This window comes from Setaria italica, chromosome IX (assembly GCF_000263155.2).
Source record: "Setaria italica strain Yugu1 chromosome IX, Setaria_italica_v2.0, whole genome shotgun sequence".
NCBI classification, from domain to species: domain Eukaryota; kingdom Viridiplantae; phylum Streptophyta; class Magnoliopsida; order Poales; family Poaceae; genus Setaria; species Setaria italica.
Window position 1 is genome coordinate 51727184 of NC_028458.1, and position 24840 is coordinate 51752023.

Sequence of the window (24840 nt, forward strand, 5' to 3'; positions counted from 1 at the left end):
ATGGCTGGCGCCGAGACGTGTAAGCTTGGCGCCAGCGTGGATGGCACCAAGCTAAGGGTCCATTTTGGAATTGGTTCCGCCAGGAACGTATTTGTGAGAATCTTTCGCAAAAAGGGCTAAAAAACAAAAAAGTCGGGTCGCATGTAGGTCTAGGCCGCCATTCCGGAGAGACTGGCCGGCGACGGGGAGGGCGAAGCGAGCCAATTTGTCCATGCGCGCGCGCGTACTCGCGGCGGTTTCCATGCGATGAACTTGCTAGTTCGGTCTGTTTCGCGGCGCTCTGCCTCTGCGCTCGGTGCTTCTGCCGCGCCGCAAGCAATGTAGTAGTACTCCGTACATGATAACCATCTACTGTTTATTGTGTTTGGTGATCGGTAGTTCAGTACCCATGATCCTCCTTATTTAATTTGACACACTGGAAACTAAAGCAGCATTCTGTTGCAGCCACGACGGTCGCTTGCAGGAACGGGCCGGACAGGTGACAGAAAACGCGACGCGTTGGAAGCTCGTCGATCAGCCACGCATGGCAGGGCGAACGTCATATCTCGCCGTCCCAGAGCTCCTCGAGGGACTTGTACTGCCCGTTCTCGGAGACGTAGCGGCGGCCCTGGTTGATCTTCCGCTGGGGGATCTTGCTGATCCGCTGCCTCTCCTCCTCCGTCAGCTCCCAGTCCACAATGTCCAGGTTCTCCTTCATCCGCGACTCGTCGAAGCTCTTCACGATCAGGCAGTCCCCTTGCTCGTACACCCACCTCAGGCACACCTGTTGCATCCAAAGATTAAAAAAAAAACACCCCGTCAGTGACCAGCTCATGCATTGCATCTCGATCTGTAATTGTAGGCGAGATGACGTGCCTGGGCGACGGTTTTGCCCTTAGACTTGGCGATCTCGTGCAGGACGCCGGAGTCCATCACCGAGTCGCTGCCCCAGTGCGTGCCCTTGGCGCCCAGCGGCGAGTAGGCACACAGCTGGATGCCCTTGTCCCTGCAGAACTCCCTCAGCTTCCTCTGTTGCCACACGGGGTTGATCTCAACCTGCATTTCCCGAAAGGTGAGCTTGCCAATGATCTCCATGTTACATTTCCACACTGGGTTGATTTCAACCTGCATTTCCAGCGTGTCAACAGACCTGGTTGACTGCAGGCGGGATGGTGGCGAAGGAGAGCAGGGTCTCGAGCTTCTTGCAGGAGAAGTTGCAGACGCCGATGGACTTGGCGAGGCCCAGGCGGTGGCACTCCTCCATGGCCGCCCACACGCCCCGCATGTCGAACGGCTCCAAGTCCTCCGGCGTGTAGGGGGCCGTGAACTTCCCGGCCTTCATGGTCACGGGCCAGTGGACCATGTACAGGTCCACGTACTCCATCTGGAGATTGCTGCATTGCAGCATATACAGGAACTCGTCAGAACCAAATCGTGATTATTCAGCAGTTTTGCACTGGCAAGGGAGTTTTAAATAAGTTTAGTCTGTTTCGTTTTGAACTATGGTTGTTTGACCGAGAGGTATTCGGGGGAAAACTCTTCATCTGCTGATCTGCAGATCTCCTACACGCTGACAGTGAAGTCCCTGTTGGAAATTCATGAAAACTGAATAGCATATGAATCCCCTACTTTCCTCAACTGTTTGAAAACATCCAACTATTCAGTATTCTCTTATGCAAGCTTGAGGACTAAAGTGATATAAATTGATTTTTTTTTGCTTCCCTATCCTAGCGTAGGGAAACAATCCATGCATAGAACAGAAAATTTTACAGTCCTTTTGAGGTGCCAAAATTGACACTAGCATAGCAAGCATGGTACTTCTTGGTCCCTCTGAAAAGAGAGTAAAAAAGAGCTCAGACGAAACATTACACCACATGCAACAAAGTGGGCCTTGGTGTATATGACAATAGGACAGCTGGCCGTGGCAGCCTGGCAGGCACGTCAGAATCTAACTGTTCCATCCAAATGTACTAACATGATACTCCACAGTCGAAGGGAAGAGATTAAAAGCAGAAAAAAAAACTTATAGAAGAAACGGCACGAAGGAACCACCACCAACTCCTTATACAGATTCTTGTCAGACATTTCGTTCAAAAAAGATTCTTGTCCTTAAAACTGGCAGTAAGGTTAAGTTTGTGTCCGGAAGTGTCCAAAACCCATCACTAGCGTTTGTCTCGTACGTACAGTACTAAAATCACATAACTACAGTTTTTTCTTATAAAAAAAATCACCAACTACACTTCCCAAAGATAAAATAAAAAATCCCATCTCCGTGATTAAAAAAAACTCGCATTGCTGCAGAATCGGGGGCAACGTTATCACTTCGGAAGTGGCACTTCCTATCCCAAATCCGAATCACATACACCAGTACTATAACAGAATCGTCAACGAGCATCTTCCGCATGTAGATCGTTGCAACTAGCTACGAGTTCGTACGCAGCGCGACAGCGAAATTCTCGCAAAAATCTTTTTTGGGGGGGTCAAGCAAAGCAAGTCAGCGCACCTGAGCGTCTTGCGGAGGGCCGGGAGCACCCTGTCGGGGTGGGCGTCGGCGCACCAGACCTTGGAGGTGACGAAGATCTCGTCGCGGGAGGCGACGACCCCCTCGCGCACGGCCTCGGCGGCGGCCTCCCCGATGGGCGCCTCGGTGGCGTAGTGCGCGGCCGTGTCGAAGTGGCGGTAGCCCAGCATCATGGCGCGGAGCGCCGCGGCGCGGACGGCGTCCGGTCGGGGCCCCTGCACCGCCGTGCCCAGGCCGATGCGCGGCAGCCCGCACGGGGATCGCCCGGCGGCGCTCATGGTGTCCCCAACCCTCTCAAGTCTCAACCCTCGCGGCGCGCGTGGAGTCGTGTCTTGACTCTTTTGAGTGTCGACACCTCTTAATTCTGTTGATGTCCTGATACATACCGGCACGGCATATATATACATACACCTAACACCTCTGGGGTTGTGGGGCTGGCGCTGTAGAGTGGAGTACTTGACGGACGTGTCTTGCTTGATTGATTTTCCCCTTTGATTCCTTCACGTTTCGTGGGGATGTAACGTGCGGATTTTATTTACCTGCTTGCATTGGTTGGTGTCATTTCCAATTTCCAATGGAGAAAGGAAGAACAGAGATGGACTCCTGTCACCACCACCAAGGTCGAGGGAGAGGCCCAGGTCATGCCATCCTGCGTTGTGTCACGAGGGAGACCGGGCAGGTTCACGCCGTCCGTCCCAGCGGCCCCGCGCTGCGTCACCGTGTAGGCATGCGCTCGACACCTCCGGAGTCTGGACAAGTGGGCATCCATATCCGACAGGAAGCTTTGGATTTTGCTATATACTCGTATCTGTGGGTTTCAGGCTCCGACGCGAAAGGCATGAGCTGCGCTGGGGTTTGCAAGTTTGCAACAGCAACATCACTGCAGTCTGCGGTGCTTACCGGAAAGTCTGAATCCTGGACATGTAGCATTCGGCTCGTACAGTACCACCAGGGAGAAAAGTAGGAGGATCAGTACAAAGATGAGCGGCATCTGTCAATCGCATCGTCAGCCTATCGCCTTCATGCTAGCCGCTTTCCTGCCACTTGGCAGCTGCAACTGCGACGTGTGCGCAACTAGCAGAGCATGTTTATCCTCGTAAGTTAGACAATGTATTGCGGAGAACTTAAGTAAAAGTTAATCGAAACATGAGCATGCTGGAAAAGCGGATTGGCCAAGGACAGCAGGGGCCCAGCCTGAGTCCACAATCCTATGAAAGCTGATAAATTTTGAAGACACAAAAAGCTCATGAGTACAAAAAATGACTGCCATTTTAACAGTTCACAATGAAGCAGTGAATACACGTATAAATGGACTTGCCCCTCAAGTGGCATCGTCTCTACACATCTGTTATTTTGCTTTAGAGCACACAAGACAACACAACACGGGTACTCCACAGATATTCAGGCATGTCATGGTTCCAACAAATGTTATGGTACTGTCTGACGTCACTAGGAGATAGTACATAGGGCGAAGGAAAAGACGATCTTTATCACAGCAGTGGCATAAACATAACAAATTTATAGGTTCATTACCTGTTCCTATAAATAATGGCCTAATCTGAAACACGGCAATCTCTAGCTGCTCCTGTTGCACGCGAGAGCTAACCTTTTCTATATTTGGGACTTCTTAGTGGCACCAAAAACGGGTACAACTCTGCTGCTCTTCATCTTCCAACAGACAGCTCACTCACACTTGATGGATTTGTATATGTGGCGGACAAAGAACAAGGCGGCACGGAAGCCCACCATCCCGAGCATCAAGAAGAATGCATAGCAGATGCAGGCCATGTAGCCAAAGAAGAAAGAGGTCTGCATGAAGCCAGACATGTCTGATCGTGCATAGTAGTAGTACAGGCAGTAGCCATATACAAAGAAACCGGTTGATCCTCCACATAGGAATGACCTGTATTAGTAAAGGCCGAAAAATTCCGAAAGGGTCAGCACAGCATCCATCTGTAATCCACGAACAGGAAAAAAAGGAGGTAAAACAGCTCTTAATTGAGCAACCATTCTACATTTTGCAAACAGCTTAAGGCATTAAGTATTGCATGCTTGAATGTCTCTAACGGATTTCAGGCAGCAACTGACACTCATTTAGAAACATATGCTATAACTGAACACTAGTACTCAAGTAGGAATTATAGCGTAAACATAATGCTTCTAGGTGCTCGCAAAATGTAGAAAAGTTGAAGTAGGTTAGTAGCATACAAACTAGTATGAATGATTGCTACCCGATTCACCTTTTGTCCTTCTCTCAAGTTATTTTCAAAAAAAAAAGTGAACAGTAATGCACTCAACTAAAATTCATTCAAAAGCACGATTAAAGGGGAAAATAAATGTACCTCCACCACCACTCATGGTCTTCAGCAGCAAGCTGGAAGTACGTCAGTGCAACAGTGATGAAAGCAGTGACGATAAGGAGGATGATAAAGACTATAAAGAGAATGCTGTAGATCGTGTAAATCCTGTGGCCCCAAACACTAGCAAAGATGTAGTACAGCTCAATGTATATGGCACTGAAAGGCAAAAACCCAGCCATAGCCATCTGGGGAATTGTTTGCCGGTACCAGGGAAGTGGAGGAATCTCCCTGGGGTATTTAGTGGTGCGGCAAGGAGCTTGGAATTCAGTTTTGCTGTTTTTACCAGCAATACCTCCCAAAACGAGCAAAGGAAATGTCACCAAGGTCCAGATGAGCACAATGACACAGATCGTGCCAAAGGGCAATGCTGCTGTTGCACTATAAGCAATAGCAACTGTGTTCAAGAAACAGAATGTCAGGAAGAGAGGTCCACAAAACAGGCATCCTGTCAATAGCAAGTTCCTCACCTGAAAAGAGACATAAAATGGCAAAATTATTACTATGACAAAGCATATTTGAATTTGGTCCATACATATAAGGTTGTACATACCCAGTTTGTCCCCTCCAGCTGACAATAGAAAGAGGTAGCAATGTATCCAGCAATTCCTGAAGTGAGCGCATAGATGACAACCAATGCAGTAAACAATGCACCACGGTTGTAAGGGTAGAATACTCCAACAAGTGCAAGCAGGAATATAAAGGTTGTGCTGCAGAGGTGCACAAAAAGATTGTTAGATGTCTGCATGTCAAAACATATGGAGGAATAGTTTCAGCTCTGCAAAAAAAAATTATAAACAGAAAAAATAGCTACAGGCACTTACAGGGCAAATAATTGAGTTCCTGTACCAAGAGCAGCAGAAAATAGTGACTTATTCTTGGGGAACCGGAAGACATCACCATGGATATACTTCCACCCAGACTCTTCTTGGTCATCAGCTGCTTCCTCATCATGGGCATACCTTCAAGTGAAAACATACAGTTTTAAATAACATACAGAGGAATATGTGACTGAATTTATCATGCTAACACATGAACTAAAAAGGGCATACACGATGCTGAAAGCTCCCACACAAGGTGAGGTCTGGGGAAGGGAATTTCTAGACCGACACCCTAGCTTAGTTTTGCAAGGAGGCTGGATCAAACCCAGGACCCTCCAGGCCACAAGTTGATACTTGAGAAACTCTAACGTGTCATGCAGTATCACAAAATAACATGGTTTAAACAGTCCACAAGGTCTAAAGTCTAATCAGGACAATGAAGAGATAGGTCCGAAACACTTTCTTGATGGGACATCATTTGTTTCAAACCAAACAGTTTCTTATTTCACCATGCATTTTCATGATTTACGAATACAGGACATCATTCAAAAAGACCTATGAGTAACGCAAATTAAGCCAATGCTGCACATTTCGATAGATGGTAGATATAATAACCTTTAGAAGCATGTTGAACTAAGATGGATTCAGTTCCACTGAAAGATACTAATTAGTAGTTACACACTGCATCCTATCTTACCAAAATATTTACAGGTAGAACTTTAAGGACAGGAGATTGCATTGAGGATTTTTTTTTCAGCCTGTGATATACAGCAAGCAATTCCTCCAGTACATAACATATACAAATGAAACAAGTATTATTTGGTTGGATGTGGAATCCATGAAGTTAGCTTTTACTGAAAGAAATAGATGTAAAAATACTGTAGTAATCCAAAACAAATCACTAAAATGCAATGCAAAGGAAATGAAAATTTTCCGTAAGAGAACAAATCATACGGTTATTGTATTTCTTTCTATTATGCCAATGCAATGGAAATGGAAAATTTTCTAGCTTGTTTATGATAGAAATGGTTATCTGCAAGCATGCAATTATTATTCATATTCAGTTATTCACAGACAAATGAAAATGGGAGGCCCTTACTTGACAAAATCATTCTTCAGTACTCGCATGAGGATCGTTGCAAGGAACCCTGTGAGGAGGAGGACTGTAACACAAGAGTTTATAATCGAGAACCAATGAACCTCCAGGTGGTGTGGCAAGTTGGAGGAGCTGGAATACTTCTCCATCCTCTTCTCAAATGGTGTAAGTGTCTCCTTCCACTTGACCGAGTAAAGGAATTCCACATTGGTCTCCTTATCCTCCGTCAGGTCAACCAATGCACTCTGATCAGTGTGCACATTGATCTCGATCACCCGGTCATTGTTGAAGAGGATATCGAAGATGATGTGCTTGTATAGGTAGTACTTCCACTCGCTCGGGTCAGCCTTGCCTTCCTTATCAACTTTACCAATGAAACCCCATAGTGGGAGATCATCATAGTACATCTGGAAGTAGTAGTCCTTAGCTACTGCATTCCGGAACTTGGCCACATCCTCCGTGGTGAGCTTCTTTGAGCAAACCGACCTGGAGTCAAGGTCCACACGGAAATCAAGCTTATAAGGTGCATCGACCAGCCGATCCCCATTAAGGACCTCACCCAGGGCCTCGCTCTTCTCCCTCACTTTCTCTGCAGCAGATACAGTCTATTAGCAAAACTCCAATTTGAGAAATCAATCGCTGTTAGCTTGGTAGTGACCAGAAGACTTGAAATTAACACAAACTGACCAGGAGAGCAGAAAGGCAGGTCAAAGTACCGATACGTCTCACTGCAAGAAAAAGGAACACAGCGTAAGCATGACAACCCCATAACTGCAAAGCCTAATAGCCTGTATGAAAATTTGTTTTCCTTTACATACAGATCCAACACCTAACAGTAACAGATTCACAGCAGCCCAGCAGTAGAATGGATAATTGGCGCTAAAACCTATACAAGCCTAGTATGAACCAAATTAAACCCTGTAAGAAGGTCCTGTTTCTAGTTAATCGATTGCAGTTCCATCCGATTGTCATTACAGTTCCCGGTTTCCTCTCCTAGATCTCGGAAAACCTGTCGGCGTTGACCAAACCGACACAATCCCCACCCCAACACATTGCTCCACGAGATCGGGCAGGCACAACACGCACATCGGACAAATCCGAGGAGCCCGATCCCTCCCGAGCGCCCAGGAACGACGTCCAGACAGGGATCTGAGGGGCGGGGCCTCACCTGGGGTTGTGGAAGGGGCCGACCTTGTTGGCGTAGAGCGGGACGGGCTCGCCGGCCTTGTAGCGGTGGTCGGAGCCGTCAGCCGCCACGCCGCCGGCCGCCGCGAGGGCGAGGAGGGCGAGGAGCGCCGCGGCCGCGGCCGGCGAGGCCGCCATCGCTCTCGTCGGGCGGCGTTGACGAGGGAGGCGGGGCGAGGAGGGTTTGGGGGTGGAAGAGAGACGGAGACGGGGGGCGGAGAGATCTGAGACTTGCGGGATTGCGAGTGGCGCTTTGCTTGCTGCTTAATAGAGAGGGACGGACGGGAAGGAAGGGATGGGGGAGATCTGGGGGCCGGGCGGGGACGCGGGGGTTGGCCTCCTGGGATGGCGTTGTCACTTGTCAGGTTGGGTGGTGGAAGGTGGCGACGGAGCGTATTGGTCCGCGAGCGAACCCACATTTTGGTGCGTCGGTCGGTTTGACACCATCCTAGCGGCCGGTTGAGTCCAACTCAAGTTTCTGCGCGCCCTTTTCCCCGTCTCAGATCCTGGGAACCAGTCCTGCCAAAGACTTTTTTTTATTATACCAGTACAATTATAGCTGAAAAATTATACCAGTACCTTATAAAGAAACTGTTTTCTGGACGTATATATGATTATTCATAAATCCCCAATCTTATTCAACTATAATGGCTGGAAGTTCCAGATCCACTGAGAGTTAAATGTACATCGAGATTTGAGCTAAGGTCGTCGCCCTCCAGCGACCAATGACAGCTCTTAGCGCGAGCGGGAGGAACTACACCAAGTGGGACAACCTCCGAAATCTGCAGAAGCATGCCAAACTAAGTACTCAGCAGAGTTCTAATCATTGTCCTCAGCCAAGACCTTTAGCCATTTTTACCCAAGTTCAGTCAAAGAATAATAGAACCAAGCCCATAGTGATGTCTTGACCTTTGATTCCACAACCCTCCAAACAAATGCTAGGCATACCAATGCATGCACAAAGCTTAATAATCCTAAAACAGAATCGAAATGTTGGAGTCAAATAAATAAATATTGTTCATCGTGAATGAATTGGGTGTATTTACATAAGTACAAGGTAAAAAAATTGCATTACAACCAGTCTGAAGTGACTGGAATGAACTTGAGCAATTACAGATTGTACAACATCTTTACATATGATTGGTTACTAACCCTGTAGGCAGAACAATACCCTAACCGTACGACAGCACTTGCTCCGATTTGCAAGTACCGACTAAACCTAAACTATTCTTCTACGAGCAGTGCTGTGGCAGCTGGACTCGAGAGCATACGTTAGCATGTCTGTGCAAAACTGGTCGTCTGGTTTCAACCACAGAGCCTGGCCAAAACAAAAACAAAAAACAAAACACACATGAGAAAACTACTGATCAACAAGCTTCTGTTGCATAAATGCAAAGGACACAGCTGGCAAAAAGGAGTTGGTCCCCATTACCCAACAGGTCGATTAGCAGATGGTTTTGGTATGAGTTGCAGGACATGAATTAACGAAGTAAAAGCATACGGAATTCCAGGAAAGATATATCAACATTAAATAATACTATTTTGGCATAACCAGCAGCATGTACTTGCTTAATTAGAATTGGTAAACTAGGAATGCTAAAAAGGACATACCTTGTGGTAATAATTTATGGCAGCCTCAAAATTGTCCTACATCAAGAAAAGAAAGCATGCACAAGTTTCAGATAAACTCTGGATATATAACATAACTCCTTAGTCTTGACCAGTCAACCTAGAACATAAAAAACTTACTCCCTCCGTCCCAAAATAAGTGTCCATTTAGAAAAACTTCAGACACATTAGTAGTGATGAGAAATATCTATGTTGCCCCTAATAACTATACTAATTGCGATTGAAAATCATGTTGTCTGTTTAGTTTTCTAGATCGTAAATAAATGCACGTGCATTGGAACTAGAGAAATAACATCAATTGATCATTTGATTGGCTCCACGTGCTTTTCCATATGTTTTCTTTATTGGTGTGAGTGTTGCTTTAATTTGATGAGGTTTACTAGGAGGTAAAAGAACACTCTTTGTGGGACAAATTTTAATGTCTAAATGACGCTCTTTGTGGGACGGAGGGAGTATATGTCTACTTTCTATTGAAATCAAGTTGTAACTTTCTTCTGTCTAATTTTGACACAGGAACTTATTTTCAACAAACTGCCAGTGCAACCAGCAAGCTTGCACCAAGCCCAACCTATTATTCTGTGGTTCTTATTTGTAAGAGAAACTCCAAACAACGGCATCCATACTTAAGTACTTGACTATTACCTAACTGAAGCATCAAGGTGCATGTAGTTATGGGCTTATGGCTTAGCTTTGCTGAATATCAATGCCAACTCTGTTGGTCCCAAACCAGCTCAAACCGCAAATCAATCCAGATTCCAGACCAGACCAGTGGAACTGGTTTTGAATGGGTTCACTAGTTTCCTGGTTAAAAACTGCATCATCATAAGCAGGTTCATGCTGTCTGGACTGCATGAACCTGCACCATCCAACCCAAGCAAACCAAACCCACCCAGTTAAAACTGGTCAGCTAAAGGTTAGTTTTGTAAACCACACCAAACAGCCTTAAACCGTGTATGAACAGGCCCAATCAATGGACCTAAAATCAATCCAGATAGCTGAAGCTAAATTTTCACACACAGCAACCTCCAGCCTATATCAACATATTTATAATATGTCAAGACAGCATCGCATAAAAACATTGTACAGAACAACAAATTTAAGAGGATCAGAAAAATACCATAAGATGGTAAGTATAAGCAAGACCAGCGAATGCGCTCAAGCTTTTGGTTGGAAAAGTGAGTGCCTTTTCATAATATGACACTGCATTATCATATTTCCTGTTCAAACAATAAAATGTTAAATCATGGATGATAGTTTAATAAGAGCTAATAATAAAAGAAAAGGGGGACAGCAAATGCTCTTGATGTGAGAAAGCACAAAAAACATGTATATAATATATGGTAAAGTTATAATGTGATTGACAGCGTTACATTGACTGTAAAGACATAAAGAATACTACATATTCAATTGGATGTGGTGACCCAAAACCAAACGTGATGATTTCTTGAAATTTATAAAAAGAATGAGCAAGCAAACAGCTGCAGTTGCATACTTTCAAAACTACGATACTTAATTCAATTCCACAAACTACTTGCCATTTCCATGCATAAAATGAAATTCATCAACTGAGAAGGTAAGCACGGTCAGCACCGGCAAGAATCTAGCTGAATACAGATATACAAGCTCCAAGAACACAAGAACTTCATAAAAACTCATAGCAAAATGTCACAGTTTATCAATTACTTGAGTTTCCGAAGTGCGTGCCCAAGATTCACCAATGTTGGCTCCCACATTTCATTCTGAGAGGATGAAGTATGGCCCAGTGTCAACTCAAAAAATTGAACTGCCTTTTGATACCTAAATATTGAACAAACAAGTCATTTAGCAGTGGGTTGATGGAATTGATATTCTATTAAACAAATTATGACATCTAATTAGATGAAATATCATAAGAAATTCAGTGCTGAACAGAAAAGTAAATGAGAATTAGTAATGCATACAAGGAAAACCATATTGTATATAAATCAAGTGCATGCTATTAAATGCCTTATCAAACTATAGTGATGAACTGATGATAAATGCAGACAGCAGATTTGCTCCGACTTAAAAGATACTCTGCTTTGCAAGACCAGACATGTCTAATGAAGATGATGTTCTAATTTTAAGAACCACCTAGTCAAGTGTATGTACATCATGGACACTGATTAGCATATTTAACCTATTTTCTTGTTGGCATATTTCATGGTTTCCAAATCTCTATATGGTGCATACAGTTTTTTTTTACTTACAAGTACATGTCAAATGGCACTGCTATAATCAACTAGAGAACTAATAAATATAAGAATGATGATTTTCAAGAAAGTAAAGCATCTAAAACCAGAAGTAGAACATAAATTTCTTACTCTTTCATATTATAAGCTACGACGCCCAACTCATTGTATATAAGTGGATCAGATGGGCAAATGGATTTTGCTTGCGTGAAAAACTGCATCAGAGAATACAAAATAATTAGTTTTTATGTGACGCAAATAAGCTTAGTTGACTGGTTGGTAGTAGTATTCATTAGTTGCTATAATCAGAAGATGTAATGCAGGTATAATTAAACAATGGATCTGTTAACAAGCAAAGCTTGATTGAATAAAAGTGATCTGAAGCACTGCTGATAGTAAAACAGCATGAGAATCCAGCTCAAACTTGGCTCATAAAGCTCAAGCCACAATTCAGAAGAGCTGAACTTGAGCTGGTTTGTGTAACACAAGCATCTTCTGCAACCTATTTGAAAGTTTGGAAGTCTACCAATAATAAACACTAGGTGAGGTGACCACAGGATGCAAATTAGTATGGATCACATTATAAGGTACACATAGTTGCTCATTTGCCAGCATTTGAATGAAGTTCCTCGTATAAAAATCAGAATCGATAAGCAGTTGTCAATTAATATTACCTGCTCTGCAAGTTTGAAATTGTGCATCCGCACATATTGCATGCCCATGTACAAAGTTGGCAGATGACATCTGAAGAGATATTATTAGATAGTTAGATGAAAGCTGAAGAGCAGGTATGATATAGATAAGATATCAAATAATTTTATATCCCAAGGTAGACAGCAGGCATCAACCCCAAAAATGTTCACTGTGAAATAGCTAGAACGAAAAGACCTTGCCACAGTTTCAGAAAAGGAACACCACAGGTGTCTTCAAAATAAAAAATGCCTAAAGTTCCCAAACGACAGTACAACAAAGTTCAAACAAAATTCCAATGATAAAAGATGAACGTGTCAAAATCAGTACGCAAAGGAAGACAACTTTTTTCTAGACACAACCATGAATAGTAAGTTGACATCAACTTCGAATCTTCAAGAAAAAAATAAAGGGAATGGATTACACACCCAGGAAACAACCGAGCTGCTGTCCGAAATGCAGCCATTGCTTGGTCGCCCTCCTCTTGAGCAGCATAAGCAATGCCTGTACCTATCCAAGCAGGAGGAAACGTCCCATCTAACCCTGTAGCTTTGCTGAAGAGAAAAATAGTGCACATTAAACCATAGTACTCCCTCCATTCAAAAATACAGGTCGCTTTACTTTTGTCCTAAGTCAAACTTCTCTAACTTTGACCAAGTTTATAGACAAATACATCAACATCTATAACATCAGATTACCTTCTTTAAATCCATCATGAAATCTCTTGCTAGTGTATTTATTTGGTATTGTAGATGTTAATATATTTTTTCTATAAACTTGGTCAAAGTCAGAGAAGTTTGACTTAGAACAAAACTAAATGTCCTACATTTTTAACAAGCTTTATTACTTCGAATCCTCCCAGTGAACGCAAAGTCGAAATCTGTGCACCATGCCTTACGACTGCTAAATAACTTTCCTCTTTGCCATATTATAGCATGAAAATTGACAAAAGGAACCGTGGCTCTAGAAGCACGATTACACGGTACTTTTCCAAGTCATAGATTTTTCACAATCTGAAACTGTCTGTCTTCCCCTCTTCTGTGCATTGTTTTAACTCTTAAAGTAAGGTAGCACAAGGTTCTTGTTTTGATACAATTGAGAGAACGACAACATAACAATATTATAGTAAGTGGCCATGATGACATAGCTAGTGCCAGAGTTTCCACGCTAAGAAAGTGATTTTCTTTAAGGTAAAAAATGGCAGAATAATGAATCTACAATGAAAATGATAATGTGGTTACTTGTGAGATTAAGACAGGAAAAGACGATTACCCGAAGTATCTCCGAGCTTGATCATATTTCTTAATGCAGTAGTAATAGCAACCAACAGCAAACCATGAAAGAGCTCTGCAGATGAAACAGAATGGTAATTAGAATTGTTCAATGATCATGATTTACTGCAAACCATCAGGGATGAAAGTTTCCTCCCTGTTTGTGCTACGAAATGAAGTGAGGAATCACTGAATCAGGACATCTAGAAGTAATATTTTTTACAGCATCAGAAAATATATCTTTCTTTCAGAGGAATACCCTCATCTATTGTTGAAAATTTATAGTCAGAATACGAACCATATTGGGTCATGGAGATCAAAAGAATGAATTAATTGAAGATCAATACTTACTTTTGAGGATAATCCTTCACTAAGTTGCAGGCCAAAAGATAAAGATCATTGGAATGACCAAGCTCCATTGCAGCAGCCAAATGAACTAACGTGCACTTTAAATGGAAAGGGTCTCTTTCAAGTAATCTGAGATAGAAATTGCACCACATGGATGTATGAGCAACATTTGTGAGACAAAAAGTGAAACAGAGTGATGAATGCTGCGAACTTACGAAGATGTCAGTTGCCAACATTTTTGGTACTCTCCACTCTGGTGGTAGTATTCAGCTTTGCAGGCCAAAACATCAATGTTATTTTTCAAAGTTTCACCGGAACTCGAGGACGAAATACTGCAAGATTCTCGTTCAAGTTCCTTGAATTTTGCTTCAACTACATATTCTTTTTCATGCTAAAAGGAAGTAAAGAGACCATCAGCAAAAGAAGCATACACAGTTATACATCCATTGTAGAACTTGCATGTGTTGACTTAAGCCAAGTACCTTCCTAATCAAACATGAGTAAAATGCTGATAGCCACCCATCTTCCTTTCTGAATTGCAGAGAGGCCAATAACTCAGATTCTGAAATGCATCATTGCACCATCTTAGTCTCTAAAATGCTGAGAAAATAGCCAAATAAAAATAATCGAACTTAAGTTATTTGACAGAACTGTCCTCACAGATGCATTTCAGGCGTACAATCAGATTCGTCAATCATATCTAGTTGGCAGTATAGAATGTCTAGCCATTTGCAGATTGTAAATTATATCTGCTTAAAAGATGACTGGAGTACATATTTTAACCAGACAATCTATATCGCCACTAGATCATATCCTAAAATGAATGTGCTTCTAAGTTCAAAAGTGTTTGCAGATTATAAGTTCTATCTTCTTAAAGATGACCGGAGTGCATGTTTTAACCAAATAATCTATATGGCCACTAGATCATATCTTAAGTTCAAAAGTGATACAGCACGTAATACTCATTCAAGCTATAAGCAAGCCTCAAGACAAGCCAAAAGGCCATTGAATATTACCTTCCTCACATGTCAACATATAATTATCAACAAGACATTCAAGAGCCTGAAACATATACAAATACAGTTAGGAACCCACAAAAATAGAATACCACGTAGCATTATATCTACTTGCGACACTGTCAACAAGAACTGTAATTGTCAATGTTCAAATATGCGCTAACGCAAGGCAGTGAGTCAAGATCCGTCTAGAGCCTAGGCGGTTATACTTTTAACGGGTGGCTAGATTAATGCCATATTAAATAGAGGAAATTTGTTATGTTAAAACAAAGGTTGACATTTTCTTGCAACCATGACTTCCATGATCATAGTTCATCTTTCTCCATTTCCCACTTTCATACTTAGATCAATTCCTAAACCACTTTAGTCAGAAAAATGCCTAGGTACTAGACAAGGCGATGCTTCTCCACTTAGCTCCTAGGCTGCCTAGTTCCACCTAGGAGTCACCTTTTGAAACAGAGATAATTATCAAGAATTCAATAAATGGTTGTGCTTTTATGCAATGCTATGAGTTCATTTATATTTTTCAAATCGAAAGACGCAACAGTAGTAGACAGGGTGTGAAGCTTTATTTGAAACTAAAAGTAAACAGCACTACCGTTCTGCATTATAAGACTCCTGACCACAATATTTGAAAGTTAGGCATGTTAAATTATCAGGTATTTAAGTATTATACTATTATTCAACTGTAGCAAACATACAAAAACAGCATGTGCGTCATGAGGGCCATAGTAGACTCAGCATGCCATACCCATGAGGAAGTTCAGACTGCCCAAGTGAAAAATGAACAAGTCAAAGTAAATATGAAACACATAAAACAATTCAGAATTGGGTGCAAGGTGTGCGTAATACACACATGTGGAATTAGGTACTATTTGAATTATAGAATTAATAGTGCATGATATTTTCTCATAACAAGAACAGTAATGTCAATAATTTACAAAGCCACTGTTCTTCTCACCTCGTAACACAGAGGATCAGCTTTAATGGCTGCCTTGTACCTGAAATCAAAAGGGGAAGAAAATCATAAAGGAAACCTAGCCGTTCTTATTAGGCACAACAACCTCAACCCCTAAAAGTTTGAAGGGATAAAGTAGCACTGATTCAACTTAAATGTGTGTAGAGAATATATTTTAGCAAATTGCCAGATAAATCATTCAATATATTGATGACAATGCTATTTTGAAATAAACAATCAATTTTAACCAAAAGAAAAACAAGCGAAGGTACCATTGGCGAGCAAGATCACGGTTGTCTAGTGCTTCATAGGCCTTGCCACGTAAGAAACATATAGCTGATTTGATCTGGCAAGCAAGTAATACAGTAATAAACAATCATCATACTAACAACGAGAGAGAGAGAAGAGAGGGAGTGGGCGTCGTCATACGTTGATCTCATGATCTTCAGCATCCTTATCAAAATAAATGTCACTGTCATCATCCTGATCAAGGACCTTTCCATGTTCATCAATTTTTGCATCCCCAAGCATCAACAAACACTGATGCCACTCTTTCAACTCCTCCTAAACAAAGAAATAAAAGTATTTAAGTTGTAGTAGAAGCACAAACATCAGAAACATGCTGCTTTTCCCCCGCAGCACTGTTCATAATTTTCCCACTTAAGAAATTCTGACATCGTTCTAACTTCTAAGCAGCAGGAAGACTAACCAAATAAGAATTCAGAAACACACAATCAATTTGTTTGCTGACAGACACAAATCAAGCCAGCCTGTGGCCATGTTTCAGCTTTCACTCCAGGCCCAAAACGAAATTGAAGAACCAGGGACGCAACATATCTTAGCAGATGTCCAATCACTCTCAAAAGTATCCCCCCACAATCGAATCAAACAAATTGTAGTGTTTTATCAGTCAGTTGAAAATGTCCGCAAGGTGTTCGGCCAAAGTACTACCCAAAAACGCCTCACGAAATGCCGAGACCTGCTGCTACAGAATGGAAACCGCAGGACGCCCGGCGACTCAAACAGCTGAGGAACCAAACGCGGCCCTCTCAGTGACACACACGCGTCGCACTCAATGAAAGGAAACGGCGGGGGAAGAGCTCAGCAGTCTTACTAGGCACTTGGCGGCAAGGAATCGGAACCGGAGGTCGCGGAGCAGGCGGGAATTGTTGAGGAGGTGGAGCGCCCGACGGTAGTGGCGGCCGAGGAAGAGCGCCTGCGCGAGCATGTACAAGTCAGCGGGGTCCCCCGTGGCGGCGGCCACCTTGTCGGCGAGGAAGATGGCCGACGAGTACAGGTGCTTCCCGACGCTGTCCCGCACCACCCCGCGCAGCCGCTCCAGCGCCTCCTCCCTCATCTCCGGCGGCGTCGGTGGCTCCTCGGCGGCCTCTCCTACTCTCCTCCGCTTGGGGCTAGGCTCGGCTGCTGCTTCGGCGGGTGGGGAGGAGGAGGTGGGCGGCACGCGAGGGAAACCGAAATTCGTGTCCCGCATTCGAACTAGGGTTCCGGAGCGGTTTCGATGGAAAAACAGGTCGAGCCAGCGATCCGTTGTGTGCCAGTGTGGGTCGACCGGTGAGGCTGTGAGTGACGCCATGCTTTCGCCTTCTTCTTCGCCGCGAGATCTAGTAGATCAGTTGGGCCGGAGTTAGGGCCCACTGGGGTATTTGCTCGAGAGGCCTTTTACGGGTGTTGTAGGCCGGGCCAAGCCCATGTGGTTTGAAATTTGATTTGCAGTTTTCAGCCTGTGCATGTTTTTTACCTTTTTTTGTGAGGAAAAGAGAGTAGTTACATGTTGCAACCAGTGTATGTTGAGGAAATTATTGCATATACTTTGACTTATTTTCTGCTTATTCGTGTTATGAATCCTGCTATTCATATTGATGCACCTTGCTAGTTTTACTGTGTGCTTTGCACAAATCTTGTCGAGTGAGAGTGCTTATGATCTCACGGTTAACTGTTGAGTGTTGTCGATGTTTTATTCCATTGGAACGCTTGACATGAAGACTTTACACTAAAGGATACAGACTTTCTAGAAAGGATTTCGATCACAAAAATTTCTCACGAAAACATAGTAATCATCCTCTAATTCCATTGAGAATCGTCCAATCTAATCAATAATCATAGCATGAGCAAAGCAAATTCTATTTCTCCATACAGCCTGTAAACTGTTGCATTCCTTTTATCAAGTCTTCAGTCTTGCTAGAAACGTCCAAAGTCATTACGGCACATTTGCGCACGCAGCCACCGCACACGCGCGGCACGCGTCCATCCCATCAGAGAGGAGCTAGCGCCGCCGCCGCCGCGCGCACCACCGGCCGGGACGGCGGCGCTCGGTGGAGCCCTCGGACTCACGGAGCATTGACCTGCGTGCCGCACCGCTGGAAATCCGCGATGCGCGGGGGCGGAAAGCTCCCCTGGATCGCCGCCGTCGTCGCCGGCCCCGCGGTGGCGGCGCCCAGGGCATTCCGGTGGGCCATGTCGCCGCCGCCGCAGGAGAGGAGGCACCTGGCGATCTGGGAGCACCCCAGGCGGCTGACGATGGTGTAGCTGCCGTTACGGTACAGCTTCATGACGTAGCACTCCTCGTCGCGCACCCCGGTAGCGGGGTCGGCCGGCGGACCCAGCGACGGCGGCGCGGCCGCGGCGGGAATGGCGGAGGCGGTGGCGGCGGCAGACGTGTCGGCGTCGGCGTAGCAGACGAGGTGGCACTCGTCCCAGTAGATGGGGCAGTACCTGATCAGCAGCGGGTTGCGCCCCGTGCAGAGGTAGCAGATGTACATCTCCGTGTCGTCGCGGGGCGACGACGTCGCCGCGCCACTGGTGAACACCGTCGTGTTCACGTCGCCGTCGCCCGCCGGGACGGACGCGGCGGCGGAGGCCGTGGCGTCTACGAGGAGGATGAGGAGGAGGAAGGCATTGGGGATGGAAGCTGCCGAGAGAGGCATCTGGGGCTGTGGGAGAGACGATGCGCGTTCGTTCCGGACTTCCGGTGTGGGTGAATGAGCTTTGGTGTGTAGTGGCAGGGTGAATCGACAGGGAGACTGCAGATGTAAAGGCTTGCTTGTTCTTGGACTCTTCCTGGAAGGATGAATGCCTGCTATCAATTTGGAATTTGCAACTAACTCAATTCCTACTTTAGAAGCAATCTAGTTCCTGAATTTGGGAGCGTTAACATTTTGGATTGATGCTAGACTACTTGCTTCTCGTTAGTCATCACTCATCACGGATGTAATGTTCAACAGTCAGCAGTGCGTTCGAAGCAGAACTCCACGAATCGGCCCAGATGTATTAGAACCGGCAGAACGTATCGATGAACTGGGCACCAAAATCATCTTGGAGCAATGGGGTCGGAGCATTCCATGTTAACGTTTCAGCGCGTTTTTAACTGAAATCGGTGCCGTCGAGGACACCCGCCATGGCTGGTCGAGTTGTCGTCATCCTTTGGCTCACTCATGGGATTGCCGCTGCCTTTGCTTGTTTCCTGACATGAAAATCGACTCTGGACTGGAGGTACACACCTGTCACGTCTAGTGTGTGTACTAGCCAGATTACCATTGTTTTTGACCTTTTTCTCAGGCCATGAGAGAACCAAGTTCTAGCAGTCTAGATCCTACTATGTCCTAGGTCTGGTCATGGACACTGCGGAAAGCAATGGTTGCCATTGAAAGCCCTGCGGTTTTACGAGTCGGCAAAACTGTTGTTCAAAAACAAACCACCGAATCGACAAATTGGGATATTTGTAGCCTGGAATCCTGGTAAGCAACGGGACTTCACTTCAGAGTTCAGAGTCCGATGTACACCGATCGTTCCTGATTAGTAGTACAAGGGAGGGATGACAGCTAATCTGTGACTGTATACAATACGCTACACCTCAGTAAACTTCGTTAATTTCTCGGGGGCCGCTGGTGCATGCTTCGATCAATCGATCTGCTGCAGACTACATGTTAAACAGGGCTGTTTCGCAAAATAAATAAAAAACAGGGCTGCCTCGCAAAATAAATAAAAACAGGGGCTGCTTTCATGTCTTCCTTCATGACTGGATATACGAGATCATTCGTTCATTCTGCTAACCTATACGAAGTACGAAATTATTTTGCATTTTAGAATCTTGTTCCCTACAGACATCCAGAATTGTGCGACAAACTCTGTTAGCAACAGGATGCTCCTGCGATCGTGAGTTCGTGATCCACTGTAAGCCTCACACGTAAACGCGTGTGCACGCGCGAAGGAATACGAACATCCGAGTATCCGACGAAGTCCGTTGGACCACCGGACCAAGTACATACGTCGTCGTGGGATCGTCACTCGTGGCTACACGCCGGCGACGGCGCCGCCCCGCGCGGTGAGATGGTCGCCGCACAGCTGGAACTCGGGCAGGCCGTGCGGCAGCGGCCCTCGCGGCGTCGCCACCCCGCCCGCGCCGTGCTCGTCGTCGCCGTTGCCGCACGCGAGGTAGCACGCCGCGGCGGTCGCCCTGCACCCGACGACGTCGACGACGACCCAGCTGCCGTCGGGGTACGCCTTCATGACGTAGCAGTCGTCGGCGTCCCTGCCGCCGCCGCCGCCGCTGGGGGCGGCCACCCCGCGGGGAGGGGAGGGCGGCCGGGACGGGGTCGGCAGCGTCACGCAGGCGACGTGGCAGTCGTCCTGCGCGATGGGGCACCGCCTGATCATCAGGCTCCTGCTCTTGTGGCACAGGTAGCAGGTGTACTGGTGCGAGCCGTTGTGCGCCGCCGCCGCCGCCGCCGGCAACGCCTCGGTGGAGCGGCGCAGCGCCATGGCGGTGGCGTTGATGGACGCCGAGGCATTCGATCCGGCCACCGTGGTCTTTGCGAAGAGGAAGGCGACGACGCATGAGACCTGAACGATGAAGGCCGAGGCAGCCATCGGAGAGGGAGTGCGTGCGTAAAAGTTGAATGACAGACGAGGATCACATGTGCGTGTTGTATATAGGCCGAGGTGGAGTGATGAACCCCTCAAGTTTTTATGGGAAGAAGTAAACGGTGATCAGGGTTTTAATGCTTGCTTCTCGTAGTAGAGAGAAATCAGTCGTTAAACGCATCCGAATCTTGCAGCCCTTTGCAGATACTACCTTTTATGCATATACCCAATTAAAAATTTCTAGTATTTCTAGTGTGTTTACAGCAGAAACGAGTGTATTATTGTCAGGTTTCAGGTCGATAACGATGTGCCGGAATCGCTAGTCGTCAGTTCGTCACTCGTCAGGGAAGGGGTAGAAGTCAGAAACAGGGGAACTAACGAATCGTCTTTAGCCGATCCAGGGCGCGAAGGACAGGTAAATTACATTACGCGTGTCGGGACAACTTCTTCTACTCCGTTGAACTGAACATTTAAGCGGAAACAATTAAGTCCGGACAGATAAACAAGATGTTTCACACCCCAATCCAAGACGAGCTCAATACAAGCAGGGCGTAACGCAGTAAAATTCCCCGAATCTGCGTTTCAGTTCTGATACACAATACATTCACGAAATTTTCAGCACAATGCCCCCGAATGCAGACTCAGTAGTAAATTGGAAGACAACAAAATTGCAAGTCCTAGCTACTCCATTATCGCAAGTACTATCCACTATCAAGTTTAGTCGGCCAATGAAATCCTCCATCGCTCAGCAGATCAAAGAACAACAGAACATCAGGGCAAAGACAGAGAGCATCTAGGGCGCCCGAACTGCCTGCACCATCGCCTTGAACGCGGCCATCGTGCTCGGCCAGAGCGTCATCTCGGTGACCGTCTGGTCGTCGGCGCTGCAATCCACATCCATCTCCGCCGCTTCACCTGAATCGTTGCCCCCGACGAGATCGCCTGGCGCCAGCGGGAACAGCTTCAGGCACGCGCCGCTCAGATCAACCCCCGCGTCGCCGGGCGGCGGGCGGCGGAGCACCGGGACGCTTCTGCCGAACGCCCTGACATCCCCCGACGTCAGAGGGAACAGCGGGAGCGTCCCGTCGGAGAGGCCGAGGAAGGGGACAGCGGCCGCCCGCTGCTGCTGGTGGTGCTGCGGCTGCTGCTTGCCGAGGACGGAGTTCCAGCGGTTTTTGATGGCGTTGTCGGAGCGGCCGGGGAGGAAGCCCGCGATGGTGGCCCACTTGTTGGGGTACAGGCGGTGGAAGTGGGCGATCTTCTCGTCCTCCTCGGGGGAGAAGGGCCGCGCGGGGTCGACGCCGGGGGTCAGGTGCTGGCACCAGCGGAGGCGGCACGACTTGGGGTTGCGCCCGGGCAGCGCGGCGCTGATGGCCGCCCAGTTCTGCGGGCCGTGTGCCCGCACCTGCTCCCGCAGCGCGGCGTCCTCGTCCATGGTCCACGCCGACTTCTTCGTCGCCGCCGCCGGAACCGGCTGGACGCCGACGACGACAGCCGCCTCGTTCGGCACCGCCATCGGCTGGCTGCCGATCGCGCTCTCTTCCTTGCGGCAGAGGCTACGGCGAGGTCGTTCGTGGCGTGTGGGAGAGACTGGGAGTGGATGCAGGACGCTGCGGTTAGTTGGGTGCCGCAGCCGCTGCGGCGGGTTTGCCTTATATAGTCCGCGGCGGGTGGTGACCTACATACACGGGGAGTCGAGTCCGCTGCGGGCCGGCGCAAGAACGAGCTCGAGTTCGACTTCGACACGGGAAAGAGGGATGCGGCGCGCCGGCGCGGGGAGTCCGACCTCGGGTAGGATTTCCGAGATCGCGACGCGCACGACTTTCCCATTTTCCCCCTCGGGCCCTCCCCTCTGAAACGGACTCTCGTTTGATTGGTGGGCCGGGCACCGCCTGGGTAGCAATTTTCATTTTGTCACGCTAGCAGACCAGCTCGCGCCGGCCCAATGCACCCCCAACTTGGCAACTTCGCAACGGCTTCATCCCGCCACGGTTTCTTCCTCGCCAGCGACCGCCATTGCTGGCATCTCGCAGCCAGGCCACCTTCTCAGACCCTCGGTGCTGCATGTCATCCTCCTCTGTCCGCGTCGGATCCTTGCCCGTTGGAGACAGGGACGAAGACCGAATAGTCGCATAGAAGGAGATCCACTTTCCAAGTCAAAGTTGGATCGTTCCTAGAGACAAAGTACAACAAAAATTTATAAGAATACTCACTGAATTAGCAAACAGAACTTTAGAATTAAGTTCTCATTGAAATTAAATTCTGAACTTAGCAACACATGATTTTCTCCTTGAAAAGTTATGAAATTTACTAGCACAAGGCGAGGTGTGCCTTCTAGCACGTAAATAGCATCTTTAAGCAGATCTATATATCTCGACATCGCTGAAAGCTTGAAGCTTCTTTGACCTTTGGGAGCTATTTTTTTTTGAAACGCAGGAGAGCCGATTATATTAAAAAGAAGATGAAGTTCAAACTGGATAAAAATAATAAAAATGGAAAAGAAAAAGAAACGCAAACACCGACAGGTTGGATTGGGTCATCAACGCGTGCCGCACTGCGCCCTCACACGCAACTCAACTCTACAATACCTCAGCCGGTTGAATTGGAACATCAACACACGCCGAACTCAACTCTTCTCAACATCTCGGCGACAGAACCGAAGCCTTACCGCAATCCCTACCACCATACACACAGGCAAGAAGTCGTCGAAACCTCCTAGCATAACTTAGCGTCGACATTGAACTGAGAAGCAGACTACACCACACCGAGAAGATCACCGCCATGCAGGATCTTCCGCCGTAGTGCCGTTGTAACAACACTCTTCACCTGACAGGGTGATAGCATCGAATTCGGACCTCTTGCAGGCTGCCTCGCAGTCGCCGCCATGATAACACAACGCGTGGGGACCTCGCCACATCCGCCGTTGGACTCCGCCTCTCTCTCGTCACCTCGAAAAGACACCGCGCGTGGGGGCCTCGCCACACCCGCCGCAGTACTCCATATCACGGATCTATCTCTTTTGTTGCTATCAGAGTGTTGAGCGATATTGCCCCGCTTCCCAAGATCTCCATTGATCAGTCAAGCCGTAGCAGAGTGTCGACCTCGCCTCATTGCCTCACCCACGCACATAGCTTTCTCCACCATGTCAGCAAGCCAGAGAAGTCGCTTGTGCCGTCTTCCGACGATGTACCGCACCGAATAGCCCAGCCAAGCTGAGCAACCCGCTGTGGTCCGCTGCAAGCCTAGTCATCCCACGCTGCTGTTGCCGCAAGCACCATCCTCCGACACAGTCCCACACCGCACTAACCGCTGCCAAGCAACGTCAGCCGCCACGGTCCGTTGCAAGCATCCAAATCCGACAACCATGCAACAACCCCTGGCCACCACCATAACTTCGACCGCCTGCACATGGACTCGACAACACCCATTCAGCTCACCATGCGACGAGGTTGCCGGCATCAGTTGTGACCTCCCATGGCAATGGTTCAGCAATGCCACGAACCAAGTTGGATTTCTAGAGACAACGCCTCCAAGGAGGGTACGACACCAATGGCGCCACCGTCGCTCATCCAGGATCTGGACAGGGTTTTCACCCAGAGAACCCCATGCAGCAGGGTCGTAATTCCAACATGACGCCCCCAACAAGGAAGACGACGTCCTAGAACGCCGCCGTCATGTCCACCAGCACAAAGGCCGGTGAGAGCTTTCTCCTAGAGCAATACAACCTCTTGCTGCACGTACCTGGTTCAACACTCCCGGACCACAGCTACGGCAACACAGCCGAGGCGACGCCGCCGCCATGCCTCCACTTGCCATGCCGTCATACCTCCACCTCCGTTTCTGTCGCCACCCTCCACCGCTGCCCATGCGCAGCGCCC

At 47.0% G+C, this 24840-nt stretch overlaps 6 protein-coding genes across 6 annotated transcripts; all 6 read right to left on the reverse strand.

Moving 5' to 3' along the window:
- Positions 1-334: 334 nt before the first annotated feature.
- LOC101757435 (probable NAD(P)H-dependent oxidoreductase 2) lies at positions 335-2961 on the reverse strand. The gene is made up of 4 exons (XM_004985015.3): positions 2483-2961; positions 1130-1373; positions 856-1035; positions 335-763 (listed from the first exon to the last, which is right to left on the reverse strand). The coding sequence occupies exons 1-4, from the start codon at positions 2905-2907 to the stop codon at positions 539-541; spliced, it is 1074 nt and encodes a 357-aa protein (XP_004985072.3). The 5' UTR covers positions 2908-2961; the 3' UTR covers positions 335-538.
- Positions 2962-3747: 786 nt separating this feature from the next.
- On the reverse strand, positions 3748-8243 carry LOC101757834 (transmembrane 9 superfamily member 3). Its single transcript, XM_004985016.4, has 7 exons — positions 7943-8243; positions 7462-7502; positions 6778-7363; positions 5682-5819; positions 5411-5567; positions 4843-5327; positions 3748-4403 (listed from the first exon to the last, which is right to left on the reverse strand). The coding sequence occupies exons 1-7, from the start codon at positions 8095-8097 to the stop codon at positions 4184-4186; spliced, it is 1782 nt and encodes a 593-aa protein (XP_004985073.1). The 5' UTR covers positions 8098-8243; the 3' UTR covers positions 3748-4183.
- Positions 8244-8941: 698 nt separating this feature from the next.
- On the reverse strand, positions 8942-17658 carry LOC101758249 (anaphase-promoting complex subunit 6). The gene is made up of 16 exons (XM_012849207.2): positions 17196-17658; positions 16511-16645; positions 16354-16427; positions 16085-16124; positions 15124-15169; positions 14590-14669; positions 14323-14498; positions 14111-14236; positions 13761-13835; positions 12917-13042; positions 12473-12542; positions 11931-12013; positions 11272-11385; positions 10706-10805; positions 9571-9606; positions 8942-9277 (listed from the first exon to the last, which is right to left on the reverse strand). Exons 1-16 carry the CDS (start codon positions 17571-17573, stop codon positions 9179-9181), a joined length of 1758 nt encoding a protein of 585 aa, XP_012704661.1. The 5' UTR covers positions 17574-17658; the 3' UTR covers positions 8942-9178.
- Positions 17659-18296: 638 nt separating this feature from the next.
- On the reverse strand, positions 18297-19110 carry LOC105915194. The gene has a single exon (XM_012849150.2). It carries the CDS (start codon positions 19024-19026, stop codon positions 18430-18432), a length of 597 nt encoding a protein of 198 aa, XP_012704604.1. The 5' UTR covers positions 19027-19110; the 3' UTR covers positions 18297-18429.
- A 1282-nt stretch (positions 19111-20392) lies between these two features.
- On the reverse strand, positions 20393-20968 carry LOC101772565. Its single transcript, XM_004987030.1, has one exon. It carries the CDS (start codon positions 20966-20968, stop codon positions 20393-20395), a length of 576 nt encoding a protein of 191 aa, XP_004987087.1.
- Positions 20969-21755: 787 nt separating this feature from the next.
- Positions 21756-22478, reverse strand: LOC101772972 (transcription factor MYB1). Its single transcript, XM_004987031.1, has one exon. The coding sequence runs from the start codon at positions 22476-22478 to the stop codon at positions 21756-21758; it is 723 nt and encodes a 240-aa protein (XP_004987088.1).
- Between the last annotated feature and the right edge of the window lie 2362 nt (positions 22479-24840).